This window comes from Drosophila busckii, chromosome 3L (genome assembly GCF_011750605.1).
Source record: "Drosophila busckii strain San Diego stock center, stock number 13000-0081.31 chromosome 3L, ASM1175060v1, whole genome shotgun sequence".
Classification (NCBI taxonomy): domain Eukaryota; kingdom Metazoa; phylum Arthropoda; class Insecta; order Diptera; family Drosophilidae; genus Drosophila; species Drosophila busckii.
In genome coordinates, this window is record NC_046606.1 from 18209983 (window position 1) to 18237215 (window position 27233).

General features: G+C 36.1%; 6 protein-coding genes across 7 annotated transcripts; 4 read left to right on the forward strand and 2 right to left on the reverse strand.

The window, feature by feature from the left end:
* Positions 1-4289: 4289 nt before the first annotated feature.
* LOC108599171 lies at positions 4290-5087 on the reverse strand. The gene has a single exon (XM_017985958.2). It carries the CDS (start codon positions 4989-4991, stop codon positions 4353-4355), a length of 639 nt encoding a protein of 212 aa, XP_017841447.2. The 5' UTR covers positions 4992-5087; the 3' UTR covers positions 4290-4352.
* Positions 5088-6342: 1255 nt separating this feature from the next.
* On the forward strand, positions 6343-8281 carry LOC108599069 (transcription initiation factor TFIID subunit 3-like). The gene is made up of 4 exons (XM_017985851.2): positions 6343-6533; positions 6598-7050; positions 7104-7676; positions 7733-8281. Exons 1-4 carry the CDS (start codon positions 6368-6370, stop codon positions 8269-8271), a joined length of 1731 nt encoding a protein of 576 aa, XP_017841340.2. The 5' UTR covers positions 6343-6367; the 3' UTR covers positions 8272-8281.
* Positions 8282-10143: 1862 nt separating this feature from the next.
* On the forward strand, positions 10144-10944 carry LOC108599235 (transmembrane protein 70 homolog, mitochondrial). The gene is made up of 2 exons (XM_017986033.2): positions 10144-10644; positions 10727-10944. The coding sequence occupies exons 1-2, from the start codon at positions 10195-10197 to the stop codon at positions 10931-10933; spliced, it is 657 nt and encodes a 218-aa protein (XP_017841522.2). The 5' UTR covers positions 10144-10194; the 3' UTR covers positions 10934-10944.
* A 175-nt stretch (positions 10945-11119) lies between these two features.
* On the forward strand, positions 11120-13711 carry LOC108600857 (eukaryotic translation initiation factor 4E1). 2 transcript variants are annotated; one of them, XM_017988662.2, is made up of 5 exons: positions 11120-11238; positions 12615-12982; positions 13045-13144; positions 13210-13297; positions 13364-13711. In XM_017988662.2, exons 1-5 carry the CDS (start codon positions 11215-11217, stop codon positions 13525-13527), a joined length of 744 nt encoding a protein of 247 aa, XP_017844151.1. In that variant the 5' UTR covers positions 11120-11214; the 3' UTR covers positions 13528-13711. The 2 variants fall into 2 exon arrangements, with proteins under 2 accessions (XP_017844151.1, XP_017844149.1); XM_017988660.2 differs by lacking the exon at positions 11120-11238 and adding an exon at positions 12163-12546.
* A 27-nt stretch (positions 13712-13738) lies between these two features.
* On the reverse strand, positions 13739-14659 carry LOC108600858 (fas-associated death domain protein). The gene has a single exon (XM_017988663.2). It carries the CDS (start codon positions 14586-14588, stop codon positions 13899-13901), a length of 690 nt encoding a protein of 229 aa, XP_017844152.2. The 5' UTR covers positions 14589-14659; the 3' UTR covers positions 13739-13898.
* Positions 14660-15455: 796 nt separating this feature from the next.
* Positions 15456-26672, forward strand: LOC108600995. Its single transcript, XM_033293721.1, has 6 exons — positions 15456-16032; positions 23170-23401; positions 23469-23613; positions 23692-23817; positions 25409-25759; positions 25817-26672. Exons 1-6 carry the CDS (start codon positions 15941-15943, stop codon positions 26335-26337), a joined length of 1467 nt encoding a protein of 488 aa, XP_033149612.1. The 5' UTR covers positions 15456-15940; the 3' UTR covers positions 26338-26672.
* The last annotated feature ends 561 nt before the right edge of the window (positions 26673-27233 follow it).

Consider the following 27233-nt stretch of genomic DNA (forward strand, 5'->3'; position numbering starts at 1 on the left):
ACCAAAATTCTATCAAACATATCTAAAGTGCTTTATGGGAGTGAATCATCCAAAAAATATGGGAAAACCCAATTTTGTCAATAACATTTTTAAGAGAAAAGTTTTATTTATGTAGAGGCAGGGTAATAGTTTTAACTTATAAGTAACTTCAAAAACTATCAAATAATCCAAAAGTTTCGTTGTAGGTTGTATCTTAGAAAAAACTTTTGCAGTGGACTGACGTAGCGTAGCTCACGCAGCGATCGGACTAGGGTCGAAGTCCACTAGTTGTAAATATAATTGAAATATATTTACTATACAGAATTCCAAATCTTCGCACTCTTAGAAAAGTTGGCTTGTAGCAAATGAAACAAGGCGCTCAAGAAGCCAGGACTGCAACTATACAACTTTGATTGATCGAATAAAGGTGTTAAAAGTATTTTCTATTTTAAAAGCTTTTTGTAAAACTTTTGTCTTTATCTAAAATTATTTATAAATCAAATCTTATGGACTATATTGTGTTTCACATATTGCGCTCTAAATTTTTTCTGAGCTGAGCCATAAGCCCTTGTTACTACTTCAGTGATTTATTAAAGATTTTTCCTAAACTAAGACTAATTATTACTATACTAGACTAATTATTAAAAGTTTCTAACACCCAGCAAAGAGTAGAAACAAAAACGTCGACTACACAATTGAGAATTACTTTTGCTTGCCACACATGCCACAAAGGGGCGCTTCAGGAAATGAAGTTAATTTCATACTCTAGTATTGTACACTCTTTGATAGCACACATAAGCCAACAAATTTGCAATTGACTTTTGCAACGAGTATTGTATATATTTACTTACATACTTTTTAAATGCTGCATTTCTTTATAAATAAAAGAGAGAGAGTAAAGTGACTTTTGCACAGCTTTCAAGCAAGAAAATCTAGTATTTGTGGCTTATATTTGGCACAAATTTTAAGTGATTTATGTGTACCGCAATTACCGCTCAAGTAGGCAGTCCCCGTAAAACTTTCCCTCCCGCTATATCTTGCTTGCACGCATAAAGCACTGTAAAAATATACGTATACGCAGTGGTGGCTCTGCTTGTTAGCTATGGTTGGTTTTTAGGAAATAGAGATAAGCACACACGTACATAAACACACGCATGACACGTACTTGTTGTTGTTTGTACATCTTGTATTTGTTGTTATAGCTATGCATATTTATTTGGCAGGACTTTACTTATGCTACATTTCCGTAAACCTATTCACCCAACCCAACCCATTCAATTCTCTCAAGCAATAGCTATTTGCTAAACTCACATGCAGGCAACACGCTTTAGTGTCCACAATGTCCAGTTTTGTGGTACAAAGTTGCGCCAGCTTATAAATATATATTTATATGTATATGAATCCTTGCCATAGATAGCTTAAACAAATTTCTGCTGCCGCAAAGATAGAAGCAAGTACAAATGCGCTGGAGAGAAAAATAACGAGAAAGAGAGAGTGAGCGCTGTTTTCTGCTTATTTATTTGATAATGATTTCAGGCTTTTGCCTATGAAAAACAAACTAATTTTGCACGAATTTTCATAGACAGCAGCTCTTTTGTCCACATAAATAATCAAAATGTCATAACAAGTTGCTTTAACCAATTACACATATATATATATGTGTGTGTGTGACAATGGTTATGCAAATGACAGTTGCTGCCTGATGTTGCATGTGTGAGTTGCACTGGCATCGCCCAATATAAATATTTTACATAGATTTTACATAGCTGATTGAACTTATGTGCCACAAAGAGCCCAAGACAGTTCCAGCAGCGTTTGTGTGCTTAAAATTATGCAGTTAAGACAATCACACGCATTCAAATCAAAGCAATTCCAAAGTGATATGTCCCAAAGCTTTAGCTGCACTTGCAAAAATTTTCAAAAGAGTTGTTTGAAAACTATAATAAGAGTAACCATTGGCATTAGTGTTGTAAGTTGGCTACATGTGTTTAAGTACATTTCACGAGTGTTGTAAGTTAGAATAAAATACAAATATATATATTGCAACTAAGATAGTATATCAGTTAGTAGCTTACCAGGTATGTCATCGTTAAGATACTTTTGACCTAAGTACCTGCTGCTATTCTCTCAGTGCACACTCGCCAGCCAAACTATGCTAATGATTTAGCCTAGCGCAAGTGCTTTAGCTGGTCGGGATGTCTTAACATTTGCATATGACATAAGTAGAAGTATAAGCATAAGGCTAATTGAAGCAACAACCTTATAAGAATAGCAATCAAGCTTCTTGGCTATTATGTTATGCAGATCCAACAGCGATAGGAAGATGGAAAGAGTGCTGATGGCAGCAACAATTAATAGCTAATTTACAGGATTCTGTGCTATTAAAAAAATAAATGAAATTAGCGTAGAGCACCGAAACCATTTTTTATGATTATTTGTTTATTGCCAGCGGCATTAGTGAACTGACGCCACCCACAACAAAATAACACACACATATACACACAAATAGCCATCAGCAGTATTTTGGCTACAATTTTGTAGCTGCTATTTGGGCTTAGGACGTTAACACACAGATACACAGATACACATACACATACACATATATATAGCTAGACATTAGTTTAGTTAGCATATTTTTATTAATGGTTTTTTGTTATTCTTTACTAAGACTAACAACATAAGCGTCCTTAGAAGAAATTTTTTTGTTTTTTTTTTTTTTTTTTTGCTTTGTTTTAAACGCATTGTCATTGCAGCAAAAACCGAGGAGACGCCGTAGAGTTTGAGGCAAAAGCATCATTTAGTCTGCGGTTAGCTGCACGTACGTTTTCATGTTACAGGTTTTCCGCCTGCCTGCCACCTATTTTTTTTTTTTTATTATGCATCACTTGTTATTGTTGTTGTTGTTTGTTTCGTGCTTTTTGGGCTTACAATTTGCGCTTGTTGCGGTTGCAGCACGTCCGTATGTGTTTATGGCGCGCGCATATCCGCAAATATGCAATCAGACTATAATCTACTTAATGTCTTTTTCCCAACCAACAACAACAAAAAGAATATGCGCATTGAAAATGAAGTAATGCAGTTTGGCCTAGGCCTATGTGGCGTATGTGTAACGCGCACTGTCTCGCTCTCTTTCCTACGCTGCTTAAAAAAATTTTACAGATTCAATGGACACGGCACATTAACGTAAATTAGGCACTCATTTCTGGTATTGTTTTGCAGTAGGCGCTGTTTTTCTTTCCTTTCTTTCTTGTAAATAATTTTCCTGCTACTTTTTGAGCTGCAGCGAAACGCGCAATGCTTTGAAGTTACACATACATACAAACGGGGGAAGATACACGCAATAGCTACTAACGCATCTGTCAATTGAAAAATTTGTTAAATGAAAACAACATTTAATGCTCTAATGCTAAAAGAATCGCTTTAAAGTAAAAAAAAAAAAGAAAAAATAGCTAAAGCTGTCTAAATCCTTTTTTTTTGGTGCAACTTGCAAAGTTAATACTCTGTTCAACATTGAATCAAAGTTTCTTGTTATCCCCTAATTTGCCTAGCTTTTAGCTAATATTAAATACAAGCTAAAGCAGCGTTGAAAAAAGAAAACAATAACTGCAATAATAGCAACAACGACAAAAGGGATAAAGAAGACGTTGCAAAAATATTTTGTCAGTACTCTCGACTCGTAGACAACATTAGATATTGTGTTTTGTTTTTGAGCTGCAGACGATGGCGTTTTGAGTTTTAGTTCACGCTCTCACTCTCTCTCTCTCTCTCTCTCTCTCTCTCTGCCTCTCACTTGTTTTGTTAGACTGCTGACAACATGGACTACACGTAATCGTGCAACTGGCTTGTTGTTGCTATTGCGTCTGTGGCACAATGCGACCATAAAAAGCCCGCGCCTGCAAGTCGTTGCAACAAAAGGCGCCCGCAACAAACAGAACAATTGAAACAATAAAATGGCTTTAAGAGTACGAGTACTGAGCACTACTATACCACTATTGCTAGGGACACTAGGGTAATGTTGCTGCGGGGGAGTGCTGCACGCATACAGATAAAAGCAATTATAGTGCCTGAAGCTGACAGGCAACGGCTAAAAAAATAGAATAGACAACTTTATTTTAAGCTTTAAAATATGTATGTAGTGTTTAACTGCTAAGTACATCGTTATCGATTGTTTGTTCTTATAATGGGCATGACTTGCTTTATTAACAGTTCAGAATTACAGCTACCGAGCTATAATAAAAAGATTGAATAGTACGCTTGTTCAACACATAATCAAATTTGCCAATTCGAATGCATTTAACTAAACTATTGTGTATGTTGCATGTGCTGCATTTATTGTAAATTATCTCCATTAAAGTTATCGTTATCGCATGGCTTCACTTTGCGGCAGCAAACAAGCTCTTGACGGTTGCATCTGTAGTATCGATAGGCAGCTTAAAGTAGCCCTCACGCCGCAGCGCGCGCTCCTCATCGTCAGCCACACCGTAAATATCCTCAATGGGTTGCATAATTTCCGATTCATTGGGCAAGAGCAGCTTGCGCGCATCCTTGCGAAACACAGCCACCGCCTTGACCATGCTATTGTGAGCACGCGTATAATGATGCAAACTCAGCGACTTACGTTTGGCAGACAGCTTGCTTTGTATACGATCTAATCGTGCTATAAGTCGCAACAGTATAAAACGTGCATAACGATCTTTAATCTCGAGCAACGTTAACTCCGTGTCACGTGGCCCTAACGGATGCAGATAAGTGGCCACAATCAGGCTGACAAACAGTACATTGATCAGCAAAATGGCAAGCAGCACACAGAGCTGAAAATAATCCACATCTGTGGCGGAGCAACAGGCCTCGCTTAGCCGCTTCCAGGACATTAAATCGTAATTATGCACCTTCCATTCATAGTGCAGATAGGCAGTGGCCAAGGCCACTAAGCTACACAGTACTGAGATAAACGGATAGTGTTGATAGAAAAATTCATGGACTAGCACACGCATAATGCGCACCAGATTCATCGTTCTTGCTTTTGGGCTGTGAAGGCGCTGGAAAACCAAATTGCTATGTAAAATTTTGTTTCAAAAAATGTTGCCAGAAAAAATTTAAAAACCAAAAATTTGGTTTTGAATTTTATTTCAGAGAATTGCTGTCTATTGCTTAATATTGTGGGTGTAATAAGGAAATAAAACAAAATAAAATAAAAGCGATATGTCCTGGGTATAGGAGCTGCTACAACCAAGTTTGGTTGCTCTAGCTTTTTGTATAGATGGTGGAAAACACCGCTCTCATAACAGTACGGACAGGACAGGAGCGGTAATGGCTATATCGACTCAGTTTTGTCTTGCTGATCAAAGGAATTATATACTTTGTTACGATACATCTTCACACTCAAATACCTTTTCCATCCTCTCTTAAAAAGTGTCCAAGTGTATAAAAGATTTGAGTTCACCTTTTGCATGATCAGCGCATGCATCATATTTAAAAAACTGTTATTAACCCTGCTATTTGTCCTGCTAACTTAACAGTAACTGCGAATGTCCAATCAGCAATGTAAATTTAAACAAGGGGACCAGAGTTAAAGTGTGGGCGCCACCAACAATTTTAAATATCACTTTTGAACTAGGGTAGTCGCAGCAAGCACCAGCATGCACTCACAACACATATCACAAAAACAGCTAACGTTTCGTCATTAGTCTGCTTTCGCTGTAGTCGTCAGCGAGCACGCCGCCGGCTGCGTCGGCAGCGACGTTTGTATGGCTCGTCAGCACGCGTGCACCCCGCTTTCTATATTGAAAATTGAAATGTAAGTAATTCCTAAAGTTATTTATCCAATCGTTTTGAAAAATTTCACAATCGGTCGAAAACATGATCAGGCAATTGGTGATTTTTCCCTCTAATTTTTTGAAAGATTTTTGTAGTACTGCTATATAAGTTTTTTCGATTGCGTAGGGAAAGGGGCGAAAATAAAAAAGATAAAATAAACATGCGTAGTGGTCCTGGATATAGGGCAACCAGTACATACTCTTATAGCAAAATATTGGTTGCTCTAGCTTTTCCTATAGTTGCTGAGCAACACGCACTTCAATACAGACGGACGGACGACATGACGGACTGGCTATATTCGACTCAGCTCGTCGTAGCTTGATCAAGAATATGATAACTTTTGGGGCTGCCATCCTCCTTCTCCCTGTTTATCCACCTATTCATTGAACAACTTCATAATACCCTTTCCATTTTTTACAAAAATGTCAAAGTGTATAAAAACAAAGCAGGCTAAGCTGTCAAACAAAATCAAAGCACAAAAATAATTTTTAGCTGATTGTGAGATTTTGTAGCGTTGCTGCTGTAAATTTGTTTTACTAATTAGTGTTTAATAAGTTAAAATACAATTGTAATGGCTGAAAATTATTCACAAGAGCTGTTGCGCGTAGCTATTGCCCAAATTTGTCAAACAATTGGCTATAGCAGCACACAAAGTGCGCCCTTGGAATTATTACAAGATAATATGAAACGTTTCATTCAGCAGTTTGCAACTAATTTGCACAGACAAGTTGAGCATGGTTTGTTTAGAGACCTTTATTAGCTATAATAGCGCTACTTTATATATATATATATTTGTTGCAGCTAATCGCGTTGAGCCTTCTATAAAGGATGCAGCAGTTAGCTTGACCAATCTGCAAATAAATATTCCTGATATTTTAAACTATATTGAAAATGTTGCACCAGTTGCATTTCCACGCGAGATACCAGTGTATCCAGTGGCCAAGCAAAACTCCCTGAACTTCATCAAAACTGGCAGTGCTGAAGCTTTAAGTCGTCCAGCTCATATATATAAGTATTTACCAACAATGTATCCAACAGTAAACAACAATTCAGCAAAGCGCTCAAATCAAAATGAAGGAGCTACTGACAATGAGCTCCAAGCTGCAAACGGCGAATTGCCAATGACAACTGGCGATATGGTCAGCATGGAAGGTCAAGTACATGAGCTACGTAGCGTTGTTATGACAACTGATGGGCTTATTGTACCTGCAATTGCGGGCAAGCTGCCTGCTGCATTTATACCTAATATTATTGGTAAGTGTGTTATTTACAAGTCAAAAAAAAATACAATAAGAATTTTGCTGCAGACAAACTTAATGTGCTAAGAGCACCACCTCAACTTAAATCGCAGCCAATCAGTGAACTTGTTACAACTAAAAAGACAGCAGTCCTGTATACGCAGCAGCATTCCCAACCCCATATTGATAACAGCGCTGCAGCTGCAGCTATTAAGCTATTGTCCAACAAAAGTTCCAAAAAGAGCACAAAGAAAGCTCAAAGCGAGCCAAAGTCAGCGGAAAAACCTAAAAGAAAATACACAAAAAATAAGCAGGCGACTGTTAACGATCAGAACAGAAAATACACCAAAAGGAATCAAAAGCTTGCAAAGCAGATAGCAGAACTTGAAGAGTCGCTTAGGCAAGTGGATCGTGATTTATTATTAGCTTCGCTACCACAGGCAAACGACGAACAAAATCAAAGCGCTACGCATATGTTAGATGCTGACAAGAAGATGAAAACAGCTTGGCCAAGATGGAACAAGTATAGCGAATTGCCAATGACATCGGCAGATATAAAAAACAAATCAATTAGTGGCGTTGATTTTATTTCAACCGCTATACCAGCAAGGCTTCCAAATGCATTTGTAACTGATATTAATAGTGAGTTTGTTATTTACAAGTCAAGTATATCAATTTACATATCAATTTTCTTCTAGACAAATTTAAGACACCGATTGGCAACTCTCAACTTGATATTTTTAAATGGCAAAAGGCAGCGGCACTGAATTCCCAACCCCACATTGATAACAGCGCTACAGCTGCAGCTATTGAGTTATTGTCTAAAAAAAGTTCCGATAAGAATACAAAGAGAGATCAAACCGAACCAAGGCCAGCGGAAAAGCCTAAAAGGAAATACACAAAAATTAAGCAGACGCCTGTTAACGATCAAGCCGATCCAAATGCAAAGATAGGGGAAAAACATAAAAGAAGATATACAAAAAAGAAGTTAAAGAAGCAGATGACAGAACTTGAAAAGTCCATGTTAGCTGCTAACAATGAGATACAAAATGGCACCACAGTATTTGAAGAACCGAGCGTTCCGATTTTCAATCCTCGACTTGAATTGAAGCCAATCAATGAACTTTTTACTAACAATAAGCAGAAAAGAGAAAGACCACCAAAGTCACTTTCACCAGGCAACTACAAAAAACAAAAAAATAAATTGCACAACAAAAAAAAAATAGAAAACATATGACCGGAGCTTATAAAACCTTTATTCTATATGATGTATACTTTAATATAATAAATAAATATCTAAATAAAATTTTTATTTTATTTGTAACAATAATTTTATTTTTATTACAATAATGTGGCCAGAGCAACTGAGGCCTTCAGGCTACAAAATAAATTTTAAAAAATTATTAGCACATATTTTATTACTCTTTTATATTTCCAATTTTATTTGCTTTGTTATAAAAATTTTTATAATTTGTTTCATTAGGTAACTAGCGATACATAGCAATTTTTTAAAATTTTAGAAATAAAACAAAATAAAATAAAAGCGGTATGTCCTGGGTATAGGGAGCACATACATTATAAACTATGATTGATCTAGCTTTTATAGTTGCTGAGAAACACGCGCTCGTACATGGCTGTATCGACCCAGTATGTCTTGCTGATCAAGAATATATATACTTTATGGGGTCTGCCATTTTTTACAAAAATGTAAAAATCCAAAAAAAAAGTGTATTAAAAAAATATTGCAGTTTCAATTATTTTGAAGACTCTTATACTCCGCGAACTACCCCTAGAGCAGGCAACATATTTGATTCAAACAACATCCACACAACATGCTCGAGTTGCGCAAGGACTACGGCAAGTAGGAGGACTACTGGAAGGAGTTCAATTTTCGTTGCATACACCTTGGGGAAAAGTGTATAAGTATAAGAGTACTTTAGCTGCTTGCAGCTTGAGTTATACTTTTTGACTCAAGTTCCATACATACACGTCCTAACAACATACAACCCCTGATAGGACAAGGGCTTAATACCTCTCAAGCTTTGCAGCCGCTGAGTTTTGACTTGAGGGGCGGTTTAACGTTTAGCTCAAACATACCTCGGCGTATGCGTAATTTATACATTGAGCGCATAATTTGCAATTAAATGCTGTTGAGTATAAAAAATGACAGCCCACAAATTAATAATTACGCATAATTTGATAAATTAATAAAGTCATTAAATGCACAGCAGGCAGCATATAAATATTAAATTGAACAAATTGCAAATGCAATCAAAATGCACATTAATCAAAGGAGCATGGTGCAAAAAAAAAACAAGCTTTATTTGAAAAAGCTATAAAAAGCGAACTTGAATGTGTGCAATATGCGATGTCCCCGCTCTATACTACCCACTCACTCCCTATCTCTTTCTTTTTTTATTTGCCATGAAATATTTTCGGGGCTCGTCAGCATATGCATTTTTTTGGGCAAAACAATTGGCATGCAGCAACAACTAAATCAGCCGCGTTTGTGGTGGGACAGGACTTGGAGGCCTTATATGAATATGATGCATGAAATAACAATAATGAAATGACAACAAAAGGCAATGGATAACAAAAGGCTGCCACTTGTCAGACCAGTTGACCGAATTTGCACGCGGTAGTTAGAGGGCGTGTGTGGCATGCAACGGGGCTTAGCACAGAATCAAATGTGATTTTTGGTCACTTTGAAAATTTTAGATTAGTGACGCCTGAGTGAAGCTGAATTAAATTGAACGGTAATGAATTAAAGTCATTTAAAGCAAGATGATTGAAAATATCATTTAACATACTACAATGTAATGTAATGTATTCATATCTGATATATAATTTAACTTAAGTAATTAAAGGCAGTACGCAATCCAGCAATAAAAAGCATGTTTTTCCACACAAACTGCACCGCAATAATAGGATATTAATTTGCAGTTACATTCGAATTTTGTATAAATGAAATAACATTATCAACAAACAACGAGCACTTTAAATTTCGATTGCGCGCCTCTCTACGATTAGCCTGCATTTTGTAACACTGAGCGCAAACGCAGCCAACTTAACGTAGCTAATATAAACAGCTGTTGTTATTCAATATTTTTAGTGTAAATTATAAACACGCTTTACTTTTAAAGCTTAAAATATATCAAAAATGTTAAGAATAAGCAGTTGCAGTAGAAAACTTACCTCGCTTTTGTCCGCTCAACTGCAATCAAGTAACTGCGGCGCGTGGAAGTTAGCTCACAAAATTGCACAACAGCAGCAACAACACAAATGGCTTGCAACACAATCTTCAGCAAATGAAAACTTGCAACGCATCTATTTCGGAACTTTGGCACCACGTATGAAAGTTGTTAAATTATTTTCGCTCTCTACAAGCTTGGCAGGTTTGGCAGCGCAGCCCATTTTAATGGAGCAGGGCATGAAAATTGGCGGCACCGGTATGGCAGTGTTTCTTTGCAGTGTTGGCGGTTTTTTTACATTTGTTACACCATTATTATTGCATTTCGTTACAAAAAAATATGTAACCGAACTGCACTATAATCCCGCAACACAAGAGTACACTGCCACGACAATATCGTTACTCCTGATGAAGATTCAAGTAAGTGAGAGCGAAAGGTTAAAATAGTCAATTACGCTGTTCTTGTATTAACTGCACATCTCTCGTTCTGTTTTAATTACAGACAAAGTTTAAAGCCAGTGATGTAACAGTACCAGAAGTCCCCGGCATGTTTACATCGTTTGTTGTAAACAAACGTCCGCTCTTTGTGGATCCTGCTCTCTTTGAGGATCCTGAGCATTATGTGCGCCTTATGGGATATGACAAGCCCATTGACTTTAAACTGAATATAAATGATGAATTGCAGAAAACTAAAAAGCACGATAAATAAAGAAAACCAAGCATATCTTGTATTTGAAATTCGGCAAACAGTAAGTGCTGTAAAATGCCATAACTGGAATCCATCAAACATGTTTGAGAACAGTCCTCATCTTGTTTGTGGCGGCTGTGCGATTGCTAATTGTAATATCGAGCAGTTATAAATTCAGCTGGTTGGCAGCACTGTAAACACGACACGCAGTTTTTTAACGTTTCAAACAAATATTAGCGCAACTTTAAGTACGCAAGCGGAGAGTTTATAGTTTAAAAGCTACAAAAACCCTTGCTGTTAACATGGTAGTGTCCGAAAACGAAAAGGTAAGAAAAAAAACCCAGAGCCGCATGGTTCAGCAGTGGCAGGGTCGTCGTCGATGAACAGGGCTGTTGCACAAGCTTATAGTGCGAAGGGGGCCGCTACGGTTGAGAGAAAGAGAGAGAGACGAATTATTTCAGAGTTTTGACTGCAGCTGGCAGCACGGGCACGTCATCGTCAAACTCTAGAAATTTTGCATTTTTTCAATAATTGTAAAAGATTTCACGCTCGCTCTTTATCTTAAATTACAATTTAACATAAACTGAAGTGAACACAATTTGACGTAACGTTCTCTCCGCCTTATTTGCATTCGCGGTTATCTTTTTCTTTTTAATATTAGAAACACGCCGCGCGTTGGATTTGTGGTTGTTGTAATTTTTCTTGCTGGAATACTTTGTGCATACCTTAAAAATTTAAATGTATAGGTGTGCACATGTGTGTGTAGACAAAGTAAATCAGTGCAATAAGCAAACTAAGTAACAACAGTTACGTCTCTTTCGCTATGGCGATAGCAAGGCGTCGCTGCTAAAGTGCCGTTTTTTTCAGCACTTATTGCCAAACGCACACGAAGAAGAAGCACAGATTGAAATTTTTTGTGCGTCAGGGCAAACTTTGTGTTTTAAAGCTAACAGAGTGTGTTTTGTTGTTGTAGTCAAAAATTTCAGCGTGCTAGCATCACATTTCATTTCGGAGTTGTAGCTTTCATTTGCAGGCAACCGATAAAAGTTATTTTGTTTCAACATAACATATATTTATATATATGTGTATATTAAATATTGCGTGCAGAAATCAAAAGTAAACTCGGGCCAATATTTGCACATTATAACAACAACTACCAATTTACCATGACATATAAGTGAAAGAGGAGTCAGTGTCAAGGGGGCTGTCATTGGCTCGTTCGCCTCAGCAAGCAGCATAACAGCTCAAGCAATCACATATTTCTAAAACAAATAACAAAATTTTCAGAAAATACAATACAAAAAAAGTACTGCAGGCGTATAAATTGTGCCCGGCCTGTCGAACAAAGACAAATACACGCAAAAATACGTACCGTAAAGAGCAACAAAAAGCTCACGCAAGATCACATACGTCATATATACATAAATACATATCCAAGTCAAGTGAACAAACGTCTCACGCATACACATATACATATTTAAAAGTGTGCGCCAGTAAAAGCTCGCAAGCAGTCAGCAAAAGAAAGCCTTACCTACGTTTTAAACTCTTTCTTACACACTTTTCTGTACGGCACCAACATGCAGAGCGACTTTCACAGAATGAAGAACTTTGCCAATCCCAAGGCCATGTTCAAAGTAAACTATGATAAAATCAGTACATATATAACTCGTTAATCCAATTTTCTCCCTTTGCCTGTTAACAGAGCAGCGCTGTCTCCGCTAGCAGCGAAGCAGTCAATGCAAACACAGTAGTGCCAGGACGTCCGGAGCCAGCACCGAATGCAGCACCTATTGTACCTCCACCAGCTGCGAATAAGGAAGAGTCTAAAGATTCCAGCGAACAGTCTGATGAGGGCGCCGTGCGCACTGAGCATCTGTTCAAGCATCCGCTGCAAAACACATGGACTTTGTGGTATTTGGAAAACGATCGCACCAAATCCTGGGAGGACATGCAAAACGAGATAACCAGCTTTGACACAGTCGAAGATTTCTGGAGTCTATACAATCATATTAAGCCGCCAAGTGAGATTAAGCTTGGCAGCGATTACTCGCTCTTTAAGAAGGGCATACGGTAAGTGCACGTTTATGCGTACTGTGACTTTGATGGGCTATATTGACATTGATTATTTACAGCCCTATGTGGGAAGATGCTGCCAATAAGCAGGGAGGTCGCTGGGTAATAACGCTTAACAAAAGCTCCAAGAATGATTTGGACAACTTGTGGCTAGATGTGGTAAGCAGAAGCTAAGCCTAAACTTTAAACAATTGGATATATTAATTTCACTTTATACTTTTTAGCTGCTTTGTTTAATTGGCGAGGCCTTTGATCATTCTGACCAGATTTGCGGCGCTGTTGTCAACATACGTGGAAAGAGCAATAAGATTTGTAAGCTGTATAAAACAAATACAAATAAATTCGTAATCTTATGTAAATTCTGATTCTTTTTTCCAGCAATTTGGACTGCCAATGGCAACAATGAGGAGGCGGCTTTGGAGATCGGACACAAATTGCGCGATGCTCTGCGTCTGGGACGTCAGAATTTGCTGCAATATCAACTACACAAGGACACAATGGTCAAGCAGGGCTCTAGTGTCAAATCTATCTACACTTTGTAAAAGATGCCCGCGAGCCGACACACGCTACACACACAGAATTTTTTGTGCTGCCTTTTTTAGTAGTTGGTTAAGCGTATCTAAAAATGAAGGAAGAGAATACAATACAGAGATAAAGAAAAAAGCCGGCATAAATTATCAGTGGTTCCGCTTTTTGTAGTCAATGTCATGGAATATGCGAAAAAAATATTAAAAAACAAAAAACTAAGGTAAACAATGTTTTGAAGTAGTATTTAATTTGAAAAAAGGCGATGTTCCAAAGCGTAGACATCAGAGCTTTGTTTTGGGATCAACATATGTAAAAAAAGACCTCTCTTAAAATTATAGCACTTATGATTTTATGTACACAATAGACACTTAATTCTATGGAATCACTAATGTGACATGATCTGCTCCACCTTGCGCCGCAAGTCATTACGACCGCATTCGCCTAGACCCCGACAGAGCTGCACCAACAATTGTCTGGGATCATTGCACTCGTCGTCCTCAAACAACTGCAAAAGTCGTAGTATGCGTGACTTAAGATCATTTGGAAAGCGTTGCTCTATGTCATCCATAGTGCCTTCGCTGATATCCAGTCTGCGGCCTAGCTCGCGCCAAGAGCGACCCAGCTCTTGTGATATCTTTTTATAAACCGCCGAACGCTTCTCTTCCGTAAATGCAGCCACTGTTACGTATTTCTGTTGCTGTGGCACAGCTGGCTGTGCACGTACTTTGTTAATATGTAGCTGCTGCTGTAATTCCTCCGCCAAACGTTGATCTTGGTAATAGTTAAATGTCCGAGAAATTGGCATAGGTTGATATTCGTTTAACGCTTCCTGCAATTGCACGTTCCCAGCAGCTATGCTGCGCAGCGGTTCCACATTCTCCTCGTTGATTTGATCATTGCGTTCCAGGCAGTCAATGAGATCTTCTACGGTCGAAATGCGATCACTTTTTCTAATGGATCCTATTTCAGAGGCAAACATGCTTTTTAGCTCGTCGAGATCCTGTTTATTGGCGCCTTCTACTGCCATTTTTTTGAGCATATCGTAGCCCCAATGAGCTCTTACCGAAGCAGCCATTATAGCAATATAATATTGCACTTCTATTGTCTATTTAATTAGTTTACTCACTAGTTGTACTGTAAAGAAAAACATCGACAATCGATGCTTTTTTTGACGATATCTTCCGATGCATCGATGTTACCTGTAAACAATCAAAGTCAGTTTGTTCATTTGCCGCCTTTGGCGCTATTTTGTGACTCTAAAGCAGTGCTCACAAAGCCCAAGAATGTTAATTTATTAGAACCGAATATAGTTTTTGATGAGAATATTTCTGTGAATGCCGTTAACACCATTCAAAAAATACGCTATAACCTTTTAGGATAGTATGAAATGTAAGTAATTTAGTATCGCTGTAATTCTTGGGAATGGTGTGGTCTTAGGATCCTTTCAACGGAATTTATTTCTATTTGCATCTACAAATGTGCTAACACAAACCAGAAAAAAGCAGGTCGGTTAAATCGCTTTCTATTTTATAAATAATTCACAAATAAAACTTTCTTGTTTTACATTTCATTTTGCTAAAGATGTCATTAAGGTTGCTCTTTATTATTTTGATAGTTTTATTATACTATTATAAAACATATGTGTTATGTTAATGAATACATAAATATAACTTATATCGTCTAAGCTTAATATATGTTGCAATGTCATATTAAGTAAAAAAAAACCTGATAAAATAAAAATGCTTTATTTTTTTTTTAATTTGGAAAGATTTAAAAAATTTTTGGATATGCATCGGTACATCGAACTTTTGACCAGATGTTCAATATTCCATCGATGTTTCATTTTAAAAACATCGATGAACATCGTCATGGGGCTGAGCAAAACTACTGAATAAGTGAGCGAACAACTGGATAATAATCGAATAGCCAATCGAACTAGTTAAAACGTCGGATCGCCTTTGTTTTTAGCGTAACTAAAATAAATTGCTCTGCCGAAAAGAAAAAATAAAGTATGTAAAGCGTACCAAAGAAATGTGCAGTTCCTATATGGTGTGCGTAACGAATAAATGTTTAATACGTGTCCTGAAATTTGCACATATAAAAAATATTTCTTTGTACAGAAAAATTTATAATAATAGAACACCAAGATATATTGTCAAAGTTCATTGCCTCAGAAAATCGGACAGAACGTACGTGCGGTGCGGCCAAAGTGCAATAGATTTTCACAATACGCGAAAGGAAAAGTTACAAACTGTTTCAAAACAAGAGTCAACGAACGAAATTAATAGGTGCTATAAATAAAAATCACAAAGCGCAAGAGGCCAATATAAACAAATGCAAAAAAGTTATTTGAATTGCGACATAAGTGTGACAACAACAGCATATGTAGCATAAACAACAAGGGTACTCAAGAAGAAGAGCGCAAGAATGCCGTGCGAGGAAAATGCAAAAACAAGCTCAGATATTGAGCATGTGGATTGGAGTCACGGCGGCTCCGGCCAACACTATGCAAATGTCAGGTAAAGAAAGAAACAGATAAACAAAACAAACAACAAAAATCAACTTTTCCCACACATTGCTTATAAATTATTCAGTGATAAATCGCAATTAATATTAACAATTAATTTTAGTTATTCAACTATGTATTATTAGACTAGGCTAAACATATTAAGTACAATCTTGATAAAACTGAAAAATTTACCACGTATAAAAATTAAATTTTTACTATATGCTAAATAAATGTGCATATGTATGTTTAAGTTAGCTGAATGTAATTATTATAATTGCTTTACTGTATCAATATAATTGTTTTCATGCATTTAGGAATTAATCGTGTGTGCATAAGTAAGTTCAAAATGTAAATGTCTAATTTCCACAATTCAATTAAAACCAGATTTGCAGTCAAGTAACTGACACTAGATGTCAGCTAATTGCATTAATTTATTAATATATTATACTATCAAAGCTCACATAAGATTTTCATTCATTATTTTCGAGTAAATTAACTATTTTTATTCATAAGCAGGGAAATTTTGTTGTGCTCGTATATTTTTTCTTTAGTATACATGGCAAGTGTTAAGCTGTCTCACACTCTTATCAGTGCCATATATAAACTCAGTTTGTTGGAAATCTCTTGCCTTCCATTGTTATTGTTGTTTATATATTTGTCAAGTGTCTTACCATTTATGATGGAGGTATATATATTTGCAAAGTGAATGAAATGAAATTGTAAGCTGAAGCGTTGGTAAATATGGTTAAGGTGCAAGCTTTAAACAAATATTTCATAAGCATGTTTTTATATACATACATACATACATACATTATTAAAAATGAAAAAGGAAATCAAAAAAAAAAAATAACAATTTTCGGCTACAAAATTAGCGGATTTGCAATATCAGCACACACACAAGCTTCTTTATGTTCTTTACCAATGTACAGTGGATCATTCAGAGAACAAAAATCAATTAAATTGATGCCATAGAATTGAAACAAATTGTTTCTTAAATGTCGTATATTCTTAATGTCAGACCGCATTTTTCTGGAAATCTAACAGAGCTGTCTAACAACAGAATTGAAACATTGAAATCAAAATTGCATCGAAGCGTGCGCTATAGTGTTTCAAATTTAATTATTTCAAATTAATTTTGAAGTTTAATAAATTCTAATTTATAAATTAATTTGACCTGTTAATTTAGTTTTGGTATTGTATTTATTTCTAAGTTTTAGTACTGATTCAAGAAAAGCCAGAAATTATGTATGCCCCTGTGCTTACTTTAATAGTGGTAACTTAAAATTAGGTGCAGTTATGCGTTCCGGAATAATGCAAAATAACGAGTTGGATATAGCTAAAGATCTGATAGCTGCATATCCATGGTAAAATTTTCCGGTTTCCGTCCATTAGGTATTCATGGGTCCAAATAACAAGCAAATAAAAAATGTAGACTTAGCACACTCGGAAAATGTCACTTACTTTAACAAACACAGATGTCATTTACACACTAAGATCCATTTTATTAGGACAGACACCCCTTCGAACAAGACAAGTCGACTTTGTTGAAATTTGTTCATGAATTGAAATTTAACGAAGTTTACTAAACGTATTTTTAATCAACAGAAGTACATATATATTTCTCTCATTATGAAGATGAATCAAAAGTATACTAGAAAAATATGTTCAAACGGCAACTTTTACACTTGCTTGACCTAGTGTACGAATATTTGAAAATGTGTTATGAATAACTGTAACATTTTTTTACATTATTTAAATTAGACCGATTTCTTAAAATATATGTGAAAACAATACAAATTTTTAGACTTTTATTTTATTTTTGTTTGGGTTTGTTAACTTTTCTGTGGAATTGACCATATTTATACGTGAATGTATGTTTGTGTAACTTTATGTATGTTTATATTATATAACTCCCATATATTCTAAAGATATTATTAGTATTATGAATATATAATAAAAAGAAAATCAATTTTATGGAAAAAAAAACACCTTTTTTTTCTTAATTTTGTCAAAGTGTATCAAAAAGTATTTTGGTTTAAAATTATTAAGTTTTAGATTGTATTATTAATTTTGTATGATTAATATATCATATACATATATATATATATATAAAAAAATATATCATCGATTTATAATTTAATATATATACTTGACATAACTCATGATAACTTTAAACTGCAACTCAACCAAATGCGGCACAACCAAATACATCGATATAAATTTGAATGTATGTATGTGTGTATGTATGTACATGTATTACATATCGCTGCATATCTTAATTGTCGACAGTATGCTTGACAGCTGACTTAAAAATACAAATTTAATATACAAAAAAAAAGCGCATAAAAATTAGATTTGTTTGTCTAAGAACATTATACAAAGCACATTTCAGGCAAATATAATTAACACAAAACTGTTGCGCACCCAGAAAGGCCCCGCATACTCTCACAAGCTCTTACACGCACACAATTGACTGACTGCCATGTACTATACATACATATGTGTGCATATGCATATATATAATGTAGATACAAATGTATATTTATACACTTTGACATTTTTATAAAAAATGGAAAGGGTATTATAAAGTTGTGCAAATGTATGTGTAAAGTGTATATATTCTTGATCAGCAAGACAAACTGAGTCGATTTAGCCATGTCCGTCTGAATGTTTGAGCAACTGTTTCTCAGCAACTACAAAAGCTGGAGCAACCAAATTTTTTATGTAGGTGCTCCTATACCCAAACCCAACCAATTTTATTTTTTTGTAGTTCTTTTCCTCCCTCCTTCCCCGCAAATCGAAAAAAAAACGGATTATACCCATAATATTAAGCAATGAAAAAATAAATAAAAATATGAAATAAATCACAAATAGGCTTTGTCATGTTTTGGACCGATGTCGAAAATCGAAAATAAATCATACATAACCTTTGTCATGTTTTTGACCGATACTGTTAATTTCAGAACGATCGGATAAAGAACTTAGGAGTTATTTACATTCCAATTTTCAATATAGAAGCGGGTGCGCTTGCTAACGCGCCATATAGGCGTCGCTGCCGACGCAGTCGTTGGCATCGCTGCTGACGCTACAGCGAAAACGAGCTGTGTGATGCGTTAGTGTGTTTAGCTGAGTGCATCCGTGTGTTTGCTGTGATGCCCTAGTCAAAGTGTAGATAAAAGTTGGTTGCGCCCAACCATAATTTGTCCACTTGTTTTTATGCTTTTTGCAAGTTTTGATTAAGCGTTAATTTCATGTGAGTGTGAGTGAAAATTACTTGTTCAGCAACAATATTTGCATTTTGTACTATCGTTAAGTTGATTTTGTTGTTTGATTTTGAAATTTGTCTAGGCTTGATGCAATTTAATAGACGTAGGACGTAGCGCTACGATGTTACGCATATTGTGTGTGGCTGTTGTCATGGGAGAGTAACTTACATACATACATGTAGCTGAAGGCGAGTTTAGCCTAAGCAAGAGAGAGGGAGGCTAGATACATATGTGCGCTTCGCTATTAAATACGCTGCTTTTGAAGCTAAATTAGTAAAATTAAAATATGATATAAAAAATATATTCTTAAGAAAATATAACTGTATAAATACATATGATGTACTTCTTGCACAGATAATAACTATTGTAAATATATATACATACATATGTATATATGCCGCTTGAAGGGCTTAGCGGAAGCGCTTCGAAATAACAATGAAATGCATATCAGTTTACAATAGCTCTTGGAAAGTCGAAACGCGCTACAGAAAAGAGACAAGATATGTTTGTACACCTGACAATTTCATACATATGTATGTATATTAATACATATGTATGCACATGTTTTCGTTTTATTGAGGCTGGTTATAATTTGTCACCAGATAAGTAACAAATATGAATATGTATACATTTGTTGCATCAAGTGACGCACATATGTATATAATTTAAATATTAAAACAATATATAAAAACCCGTTGTCATTATAAGTTTTCTTTCAAAATTGAAGTGGTATTGCTATTTGTTATGATTTTTAAGCTTCTATTCAATAGCAATCATTAGTTTTGAGTTATTTCATTACAATAGTGTTCAAAAAATCTTTATTCATTATTTGTGAGATGTGTATATTAGCGTTCAGTGATTTTCTTTAAAACTTAATTTACACTCATACAAGTACAACTTGAATTATCATTATTTTCTTTTTTTGCTCAAAATTAATATTACCATTGAAGAAGAACATAAAATATCATAAATTTAAAAGCACGCTTTGAAGTTAGTCGCAGAAAAGACTGAATCCATTTACTTTGTCTTACTGAGGAAGAATATGTATCTATACCTTTTAGGGTCTACCACCCCTCTTTCTCCCTGTTAACTCAATTTGTATAGACCTGACTTTTTTTAGGTGGATTATAGGCGGGTTAAAAATTTCAGTGAATTCGTTAGAATTCATTTGCTTAGAGCCGGTAAGTTTTTTATATCATTGCAACTTATTTGTAGTGTAAGGCTTTATATTTTATGCGTTCATTATAGAGATTGAGGGAAATTCTGGTTTGCCTTAAGGGAACTGTCGCCAAAGCCAGACAAAGTGCGTCGACCGGCGTCTGCTAGCGTACTCTATTATCTAATGAAGTCATTAAATTGACAGCTAAGCTACACTTAGGGTTAGGTTAAGGGTACATATGTGTCTAGATAGATTAGTGCTCGTATAAAAATATATACAAAGTATAGACAAGCCAAATGTGGCAACAGTAATGTATATTATGGCTATATGTATATGCATGGGCTTGTATATAATTTTTCAAATGCGTTTTATTGATCCGCACAACAACAGCTTTGTGGCCCTGAGACCTACGTGCCCCACACCGTTGACAAGTATTGCTACAAATGTTAAACGGGCAAACATTTGGGTTGTCCTGCAATGTCCTTCGGCACAATCACGCACTAGCTGTCGCTGAACTCTAAAAACACAAACATTCCAAAGCGCTAACTGAAACTGTGGGCGTGCCTGAAAGTAAAAGTGCTTCAACAACTTTACTTATTTCTATTTCTTTTTTCGTGTAGTGCTTATGTGGCCGCTTATATATAGTACTATATACATATGTATGCCCCATATGTGCTTGTGGCTTAATTATAGCATGCTGCAGATAATTTGCACTCGCCCTGAACTTGGCCAAGCCGATTGTACTATATATCGCTAATATATACACACATATTACAGCTTGCTGAGTTGTTTAATTGGTTTGAAAGCTGGCATTGCATATTTAATGCAGCTGGGACACTTGCTATGGGCGTACAAAGTGTCCACTCCATTTTAGACACATGACATTTATGGCCAACTATGCAAGTAAAACTAATCACCATACTTTCAAAATATATCTCAGTCTGATTTAAATGAATAAATCTAATTGAAGACAAATTTTGATTCAAACGATAAATCTGAAAAATGTTCTAAGCCCCTTATACACTGTAACATTTTCATAAAAAAATGCAAGAAGATATGAAGTTTCACACATTTATGTAACATGAAGAAGGAGGAAAGTACATACTATACATATTTTTGATGAGCAAGGCAATCTGAGTCTTTTGAGCACAGTCCGTCTGTATGAGCAACAAAAATCGACAGTCTAAAAGAAATACTGACACCAAATTTGGTTAGTAGATATATTTATCTGCACTATTCAAAGTGTATCAAAAATATGTCTACGGCCAACTTCAATGCCTTCTTATTTGTCAATCGCATTGTTGTTTTATATAGAAATAAATATGTACATACATACTACATACTCATACAATATGAAGGTACTTCACAATTTCAAGTTCTAAGAAAAGTATAAAAATGTATTGTATTAGATTATGTTCGTGGAAATTTAATTTGAGCTTAGCATAAGCAAATACATAACAATAATTGTTCATACATTTATGTATTTGTTACTGCGATGAGGAATTTGATTTTGAAAACTATTTAAATTTTTATATATAAAAGAGTTTTTTCTGACTGATGGGTGATAATGACGGGTGATCAATGTACAGCAGACCTTATAAATCATATAAAGCTGAAATTTTCACCAAAATTCTATTAACAATATTAGAGGTGCTTCACGATGTAATATTTACGAGTTTCTGCCTTGAAAAAACCAATTTTTCTTAATAAAAATCATGACAGATATAATTTACGTAGCAAGCCAATATAAATTTATAAGATTTTAAGAATTCTGAATTAAATAAAATTGAATATTTTCAATACAAAAACATATTTAAGTTTCCAGTTAATAAATAAAAATTATGTCCTCACACTTATCATTGCTGTAAGGCAATAATAATAATTATGCTAAATATCATTGCAAATAATTCAATTGCTTGTAAATAGTATATATTATTGAATAAATCAATTATCTAAAGCCCATTTTGCAAACACACAAATTATATGCATTAAATAAACTCAGCACAGGTGCTAAGCGATTTGAGCGCTGCGAGTAGACAGTAAATAACAGTGTAAATAATATATCTACATATATACTTTCAGCATATAAAACGTGATTCTATTTCTATAGATTTCAGATTCTATAGATTACAGCGGGTTAGTCTAACTTTGGCAACAGTTTTTTGTCGCATAAATTTTAAATTAAGTGGACGCATTTAAGTTGGGCGCAACCAATTTTATCTACACTTTGACTAGGGCATCACAGCAAACACACGCACGCACTCACAAACACATACGCACAAAACAGCTAACGCGTCCCAGCTCGCTTTCGCTGTAGCGTCAGCAGAGGCGTTTGTATGGCGCACTTATACAGACGGACGGATAGACGGACATGGCTATATCGACTCAGTTTGTCTTGCTGATCTAGAATATATATACTTTATGGGCTCTGACACGCCTCCTTCTCTCTGTTACATACATATCCACAACTTCATGATATCCTTTTTCCATTTTTTACAAAAATGTCAAATTGTATAAAAACTTGCTAAAAATATTTAGTTATTAAAGCAACTGTGCAATTGATAAAACAAAGCTAATTAGAAAGGAAACACAATATTGTTAGTATGATTGCCATCTAGTCATAATGCATGAGTAACTAAAATTAATTGAATAAATCATCACATACATATATGTATATATACATTGATGGGTATTAATGAGGTAATTTTAATTCGCTTTACAGATTCGGGTCGGGCAGCAGTCAGGCGTCACAGAATAGCGGCGACATCTGTCGCATTTGCCACTGTGAAAGCGATCCACAGAATCCATTGCTCACACCCTGCTATTGCTCAGGCAGTTTGAAGTATGTTCATCAGGCCTGTTTGCAACAATGGCTGACTGCCTCGGCTACCAACTCCTGCGAGCTATGCAAATTTCCATTTATCATGCATACCAAAATCAAGCCCTTCAATGAGGTGAGTCTTTTATTCTTATTCATGTTTTATGGCAATAACTTAAATTTGTTTTTATTTTCACTTGCAGTGGCGCAGCCTTGGCATCTCTAGCATTGAGCGTCGGCGTCTGTGCTGCACTGTGCTTTTCCATTGTGCGGCTGCTGTGTGCGTCATTTGGTCGCTCTGTGTGCTTATCGAACGTGCTGCGGATGATGTCAAGCGTGGTTTGATTGGTTTGTTATAGCCCCACAACGCTCAACTCAGTGCGCTTGATAAATTGCAATAATTGAATTGTATTTGCTTTTAAGCAGATTGGCCATTCTGGACAAAGCTGGCGGTGGTTACTGTGGGCCTTACTGGTGGTATTGTGTTCATGTATATACAATGCAAGCCTACTTTCATTATCAACGCGAAAGCACGCAACAGTTGTGTGGGGTGTGTGTGTGTGGTCGGGCGTCTACTAACAACTTGAATCTTACTATCTCGTATATATATCACATCCAACACATATATATATCATAAATGAAGTTTATATATATGTAAAAAGATAGCTGTAAGTTGTCTTAAACACATTATATATTTTGTTTCCTTTCTAAATTAACTTACTCATAAACAGCGACGTTTGTATGGCGCGTCAGCACGTGCACCCCGCGTCTACATTAAAAATGAAATGCATAATATCCGATCGTTCTGGAAATTCACAATCGGTCAACAAACAGACTAGTGCAATTTGTGTTATTTCAGATGTTAAAAGAGTTGACTGCCTGAATATATCGTTTTCTCGATTGCGGGGAGGGCAGAAATAAAAAAAAATAAAATAAAAGCGAGTGTCCTGGATAGGACACCTTACATACCAAATTGTTGCTGCAGCTCTTATAGTGCGAGAACAACGCACCATACAGACGGACGGAGGACGGACGGACTGACGGACAAGACGGACAGACGGACCTGGCTCTATCGACTCCAGCTCGTCGAAGCTGATCAAGAATAATATACTTTATAGGGTCTTGCCACCCTCTTCCCCTGTACATAACATTGACACCTCATAATACCTTCCCATTTTACAAAAAGGTCAAAGTGTACAAAACCAAATACCTTAAATTTTGCAGTCAGAACAAAAACAAAAATTGCATATCGAATTCAAAAAAAGCAAACAGATCGAAATATTGTTACATCTAAGACAGCTACAAAAGCAAATGTCAATGTCTGAACGCTGTTTGTTAATATATACGTCAAGGTATATAATGCTATTTATGGCACGTCTTCATGCAGTCTGCAAAGCTGCAATAACGATTTTCATTGCCACCACAGCCAAAATACATCATCATGTTGCAAGTAGCTCTTTCCACATCATAGTACCACATATTCAAATTTACACGATTCTGGCACCAAGGCAAGCGATCATGACCCATGCTTTAGGCGCTCGCTGCAACTTGTTTCAACTAACAATACACACACATATGTTATGTCTGTTGACATTTGTTTAGATATTGTGCAACTTACAAGGCCTGTCCCTTACACGATTTAGTTCTAGCCTGTGTATAGGCCACATAGATCGCCTAGCAACACTAATAAATAGACTAGTTTCATTTTAAGTCTGAAACAAACGTAAGCTACCCAAGGTGCGTACAGGTTATATAGAAGCAAATCAATTAGCCACTAATTCATCATACGAAGCAAACGAGTTTGAATTTAGAGAGCACTGTGGATCGAATTTAATAGCTAACAAAAAAAAAATCAAAAACAAAAGACTTGCTAAAACTATTGTCAACGAAGTGCAGAGTTCATTAAACTAAATTTTATTTATTTCCCAGAATTGCCTACAGAATGCCCAAGAGAAAAACATCCACTAGCCCGTCTTCACCTGTGACTCAACATCACAGCATCATAAGTGAAAGTGCACAATTCCTAGCACATGCAAGCGCTAACGAGAAGAGTCAAAATGCTCTGTTTCTCCACTGAGGCAACTGTGGCACTGCAGATCAATGTAACCCCCATCATTGCATCAACAACACTTGCCAGTTGCAGTGCAGCAACGATGTGAAATCCCCACCGCAACATGCGCTCAACAAGTTGGACATCAAGTGGGTCAAGTGGCAGTGGCGGCGAATATAGAATGCTCACAATCGCAACATAATTACGAACGTGATTGGGCATTAGATGATGTGGTATCACAGATCTCATCGTTCCGTCCATGTCCACAGGGCTCGGGCAGCATGACACCCTTTCATGACTCCATACACAATGTGCTGGAGCATTCGGAGAGCTCCAGTCGCGGCTCAGCGAATGATTTATGCGCGGGTTCGCGTCAAGATCTCAGCGCCAGCGGCATAAGCACAGATACGGGCAGAGATAATGCGATGCAGGGGAGCTATAGCGGTGAGTATGAGTCCTTAGTTCTGGTATACAGCTTCTACTATGTTTTTTCACTTACAGGCAGCGGTGAGCACAAGGCGCCCTCCATAAGCTCTGGTGTCTCGCATGCAGTGGCAAATGGTCTTGGGGGTTTTGTATACAAGCCACATCAGTCCAAGCGATACTCCAATTCGTCCATCTTTATGGAGAACCGTGATATACTCAACGACTCACCGTTATGCGTGGGACTGGCCACGCCTTCAACCTATGACTACAGCACACCACCAAAGATTGATTATCGGCTGGAGCAGCTAGACTGTTGTGCCCCCTTCACTAGGGATACGGAACTGCGTCGCTATTCCTCAGATAGCAAACAGCATAAAGTAGATACTGTGTTGGATATGGAGCTGCCTGCTTCACCACTGGCACCGCCTACAGCATATGCCAGTCAACAACAGCAGCAACATCAACACTTGCTACGTCGCTCCTTTGAGCAGAGCGTTGGTGATGGAACAGCTGAGTTGCAAATGCAGCGCAGGCATCTTTGTTTTAAATCTTTGCCAAATTTAAGCAGCAGCTGCGAAAGTCTCCTACAAAAGTGATTGCAAGCAATCGAAATACTTGCTCTCCCTTCTCTCTATTTTCTGATATACAAACACTTCTCTCTCGCTCTCTCTGTCTCTCTTTTATTTTAAAGTAGTATTTCTTTTATTATTGAGCTGCTCTTTGCAAATAATTTAAAACACAGCCGATGAAAACAATTTTGAGACTGCAAAAAATGAAAATAAACTTTAAAGAGAGTTTACTGGCGCTGAACAAAACTTTGCATACTATGATTATATACATATTTATAAACAATTATTTCACAAACACACACTCCACTAAGCTGCCTAAGCCAAATTCATTTATGTTAAAAAAAAAATACATATATATAAACAATAACTGATCGAAGTAAACTTAATTTTTGTTTGTTTTTTTGTGTATTTTGTTTTCTTAACTTCTAAGTCAATGAAATTTTCTAAAAAATTGATCTGTGATTAAGCGTCATTGAATATATACATAACATACTTACAACTATAAAAATTAATAATAAATTCAGCAGCAGCAGCATTAACAACTGACAAACAACATCAATGCAAAATGTAATAATTAAATGAGCATATATAATATTTTTTAAAGCATTTCGATACGAAAACATTTGTAATCAAGTACTTGCACTGCGTAGCTTTGACAGCTCTCTTTCTCCCTGTATAAGATATACATATATTAAAAATGGTCCTCAGCTTGTGGTAAATTACAGCCGACTTAGTTGTATACATTATAAAATTAGAAATTAGCCTAATACTATAACGGTATATACTTATGAACGCAACAAAACATTCATAAAAAGGACAATTTCAACAACAAATGAAGAAACATTTTTTACTATATATACATTAAAAGCAAAATTATTGAAATCAAATGCATGTGTGAAAAATAAATTATTAAACTAAATTCA

What these genes read in the sequence shown, in the direction of transcription:
- LOC108599171 (XM_017985958.2), bottom strand. Translation starts at nt 4,991, where the DNA reads ATGAATCTGGTGCGCATTATGCGTGTGCTAGTCCATGAATTTTTCTAT.
- LOC108600857 (XM_017988660.2), top strand. Translation starts at nt 12,490, where the DNA reads ATGCAGAGCGACTTTCACAGAATGAAGAACTTTGCCAATCCCAAGGCC. An exon ending in ATCCCAAGGCCATGTTCAAA is followed by an intron (nt 12,547 to 12,614) that starts GTAAACTATGAT and finishes GCCTGTTAACAG; the next exon opens with AGCAGCGCTGTCTCCGCTAG. An exon ending in CTCTTTAAGAAGGGCATACG is followed by an intron (nt 12,983 to 13,044) that starts GTAAGTGCACGT and finishes GATTATTTACAG; the next exon opens with CCCTATGTGGGAAGATGCTG.
- LOC108599235 (XM_017986033.2), top strand. Translation starts at nt 10,195, where the DNA reads ATGTTAAGAATAAGCAGTTGCAGTAGAAAACTTACCTCGCTTTTGTCC. An exon ending in TACTCCTGATGAAGATTCAA is followed by an intron (nt 10,645 to 10,726) that starts GTAAGTGAGAGC and finishes TTTTAATTACAG; the next exon opens with ACAAAGTTTAAAGCCAGTGA.
- LOC108600858 (XM_017988663.2), bottom strand. Translation starts at nt 14,588, where the DNA reads ATGGCTGCTTCGGTAAGAGCTCATTGGGGCTACGATATGCTCAAAAAA.
- LOC108599069 (XM_017985851.2), top strand. Translation starts at nt 6,368, where the DNA reads ATGGCTGAAAATTATTCACAAGAGCTGTTGCGCGTAGCTATTGCCCAA. An exon ending in GCACAGACAAGTTGAGCATG is followed by an intron (nt 6,534 to 6,597) that starts GTTTGTTTAGAG and finishes TATTTGTTGCAG; the next exon opens with CTAATCGCGTTGAGCCTTCT. An exon ending in ATTTGTAACTGATATTAATA is followed by an intron (nt 7,677 to 7,732) that starts GTGAGTTTGTTA and finishes ATTTTCTTCTAG; the next exon opens with ACAAATTTAAGACACCGATT.
- LOC108600995 (XM_033293721.1), top strand. Translation starts at nt 15,941, where the DNA reads ATGCCGTGCGAGGAAAATGCAAAAACAAGCTCAGATATTGAGCATGTG. An exon ending in CAACACTATGCAAATGTCAG is followed by an intron (nt 16,033 to 23,169) that starts GTAAAGAAAGAA and finishes TTCGCTTTACAG; the next exon opens with ATTCGGGTCGGGCAGCAGTC. An exon ending in TGTCAAGCGTGGTTTGATTG is followed by an intron (nt 23,614 to 23,691) that starts GTTTGTTATAGC and finishes GCTTTTAAGCAG; the next exon opens with ATTGGCCATTCTGGACAAAG.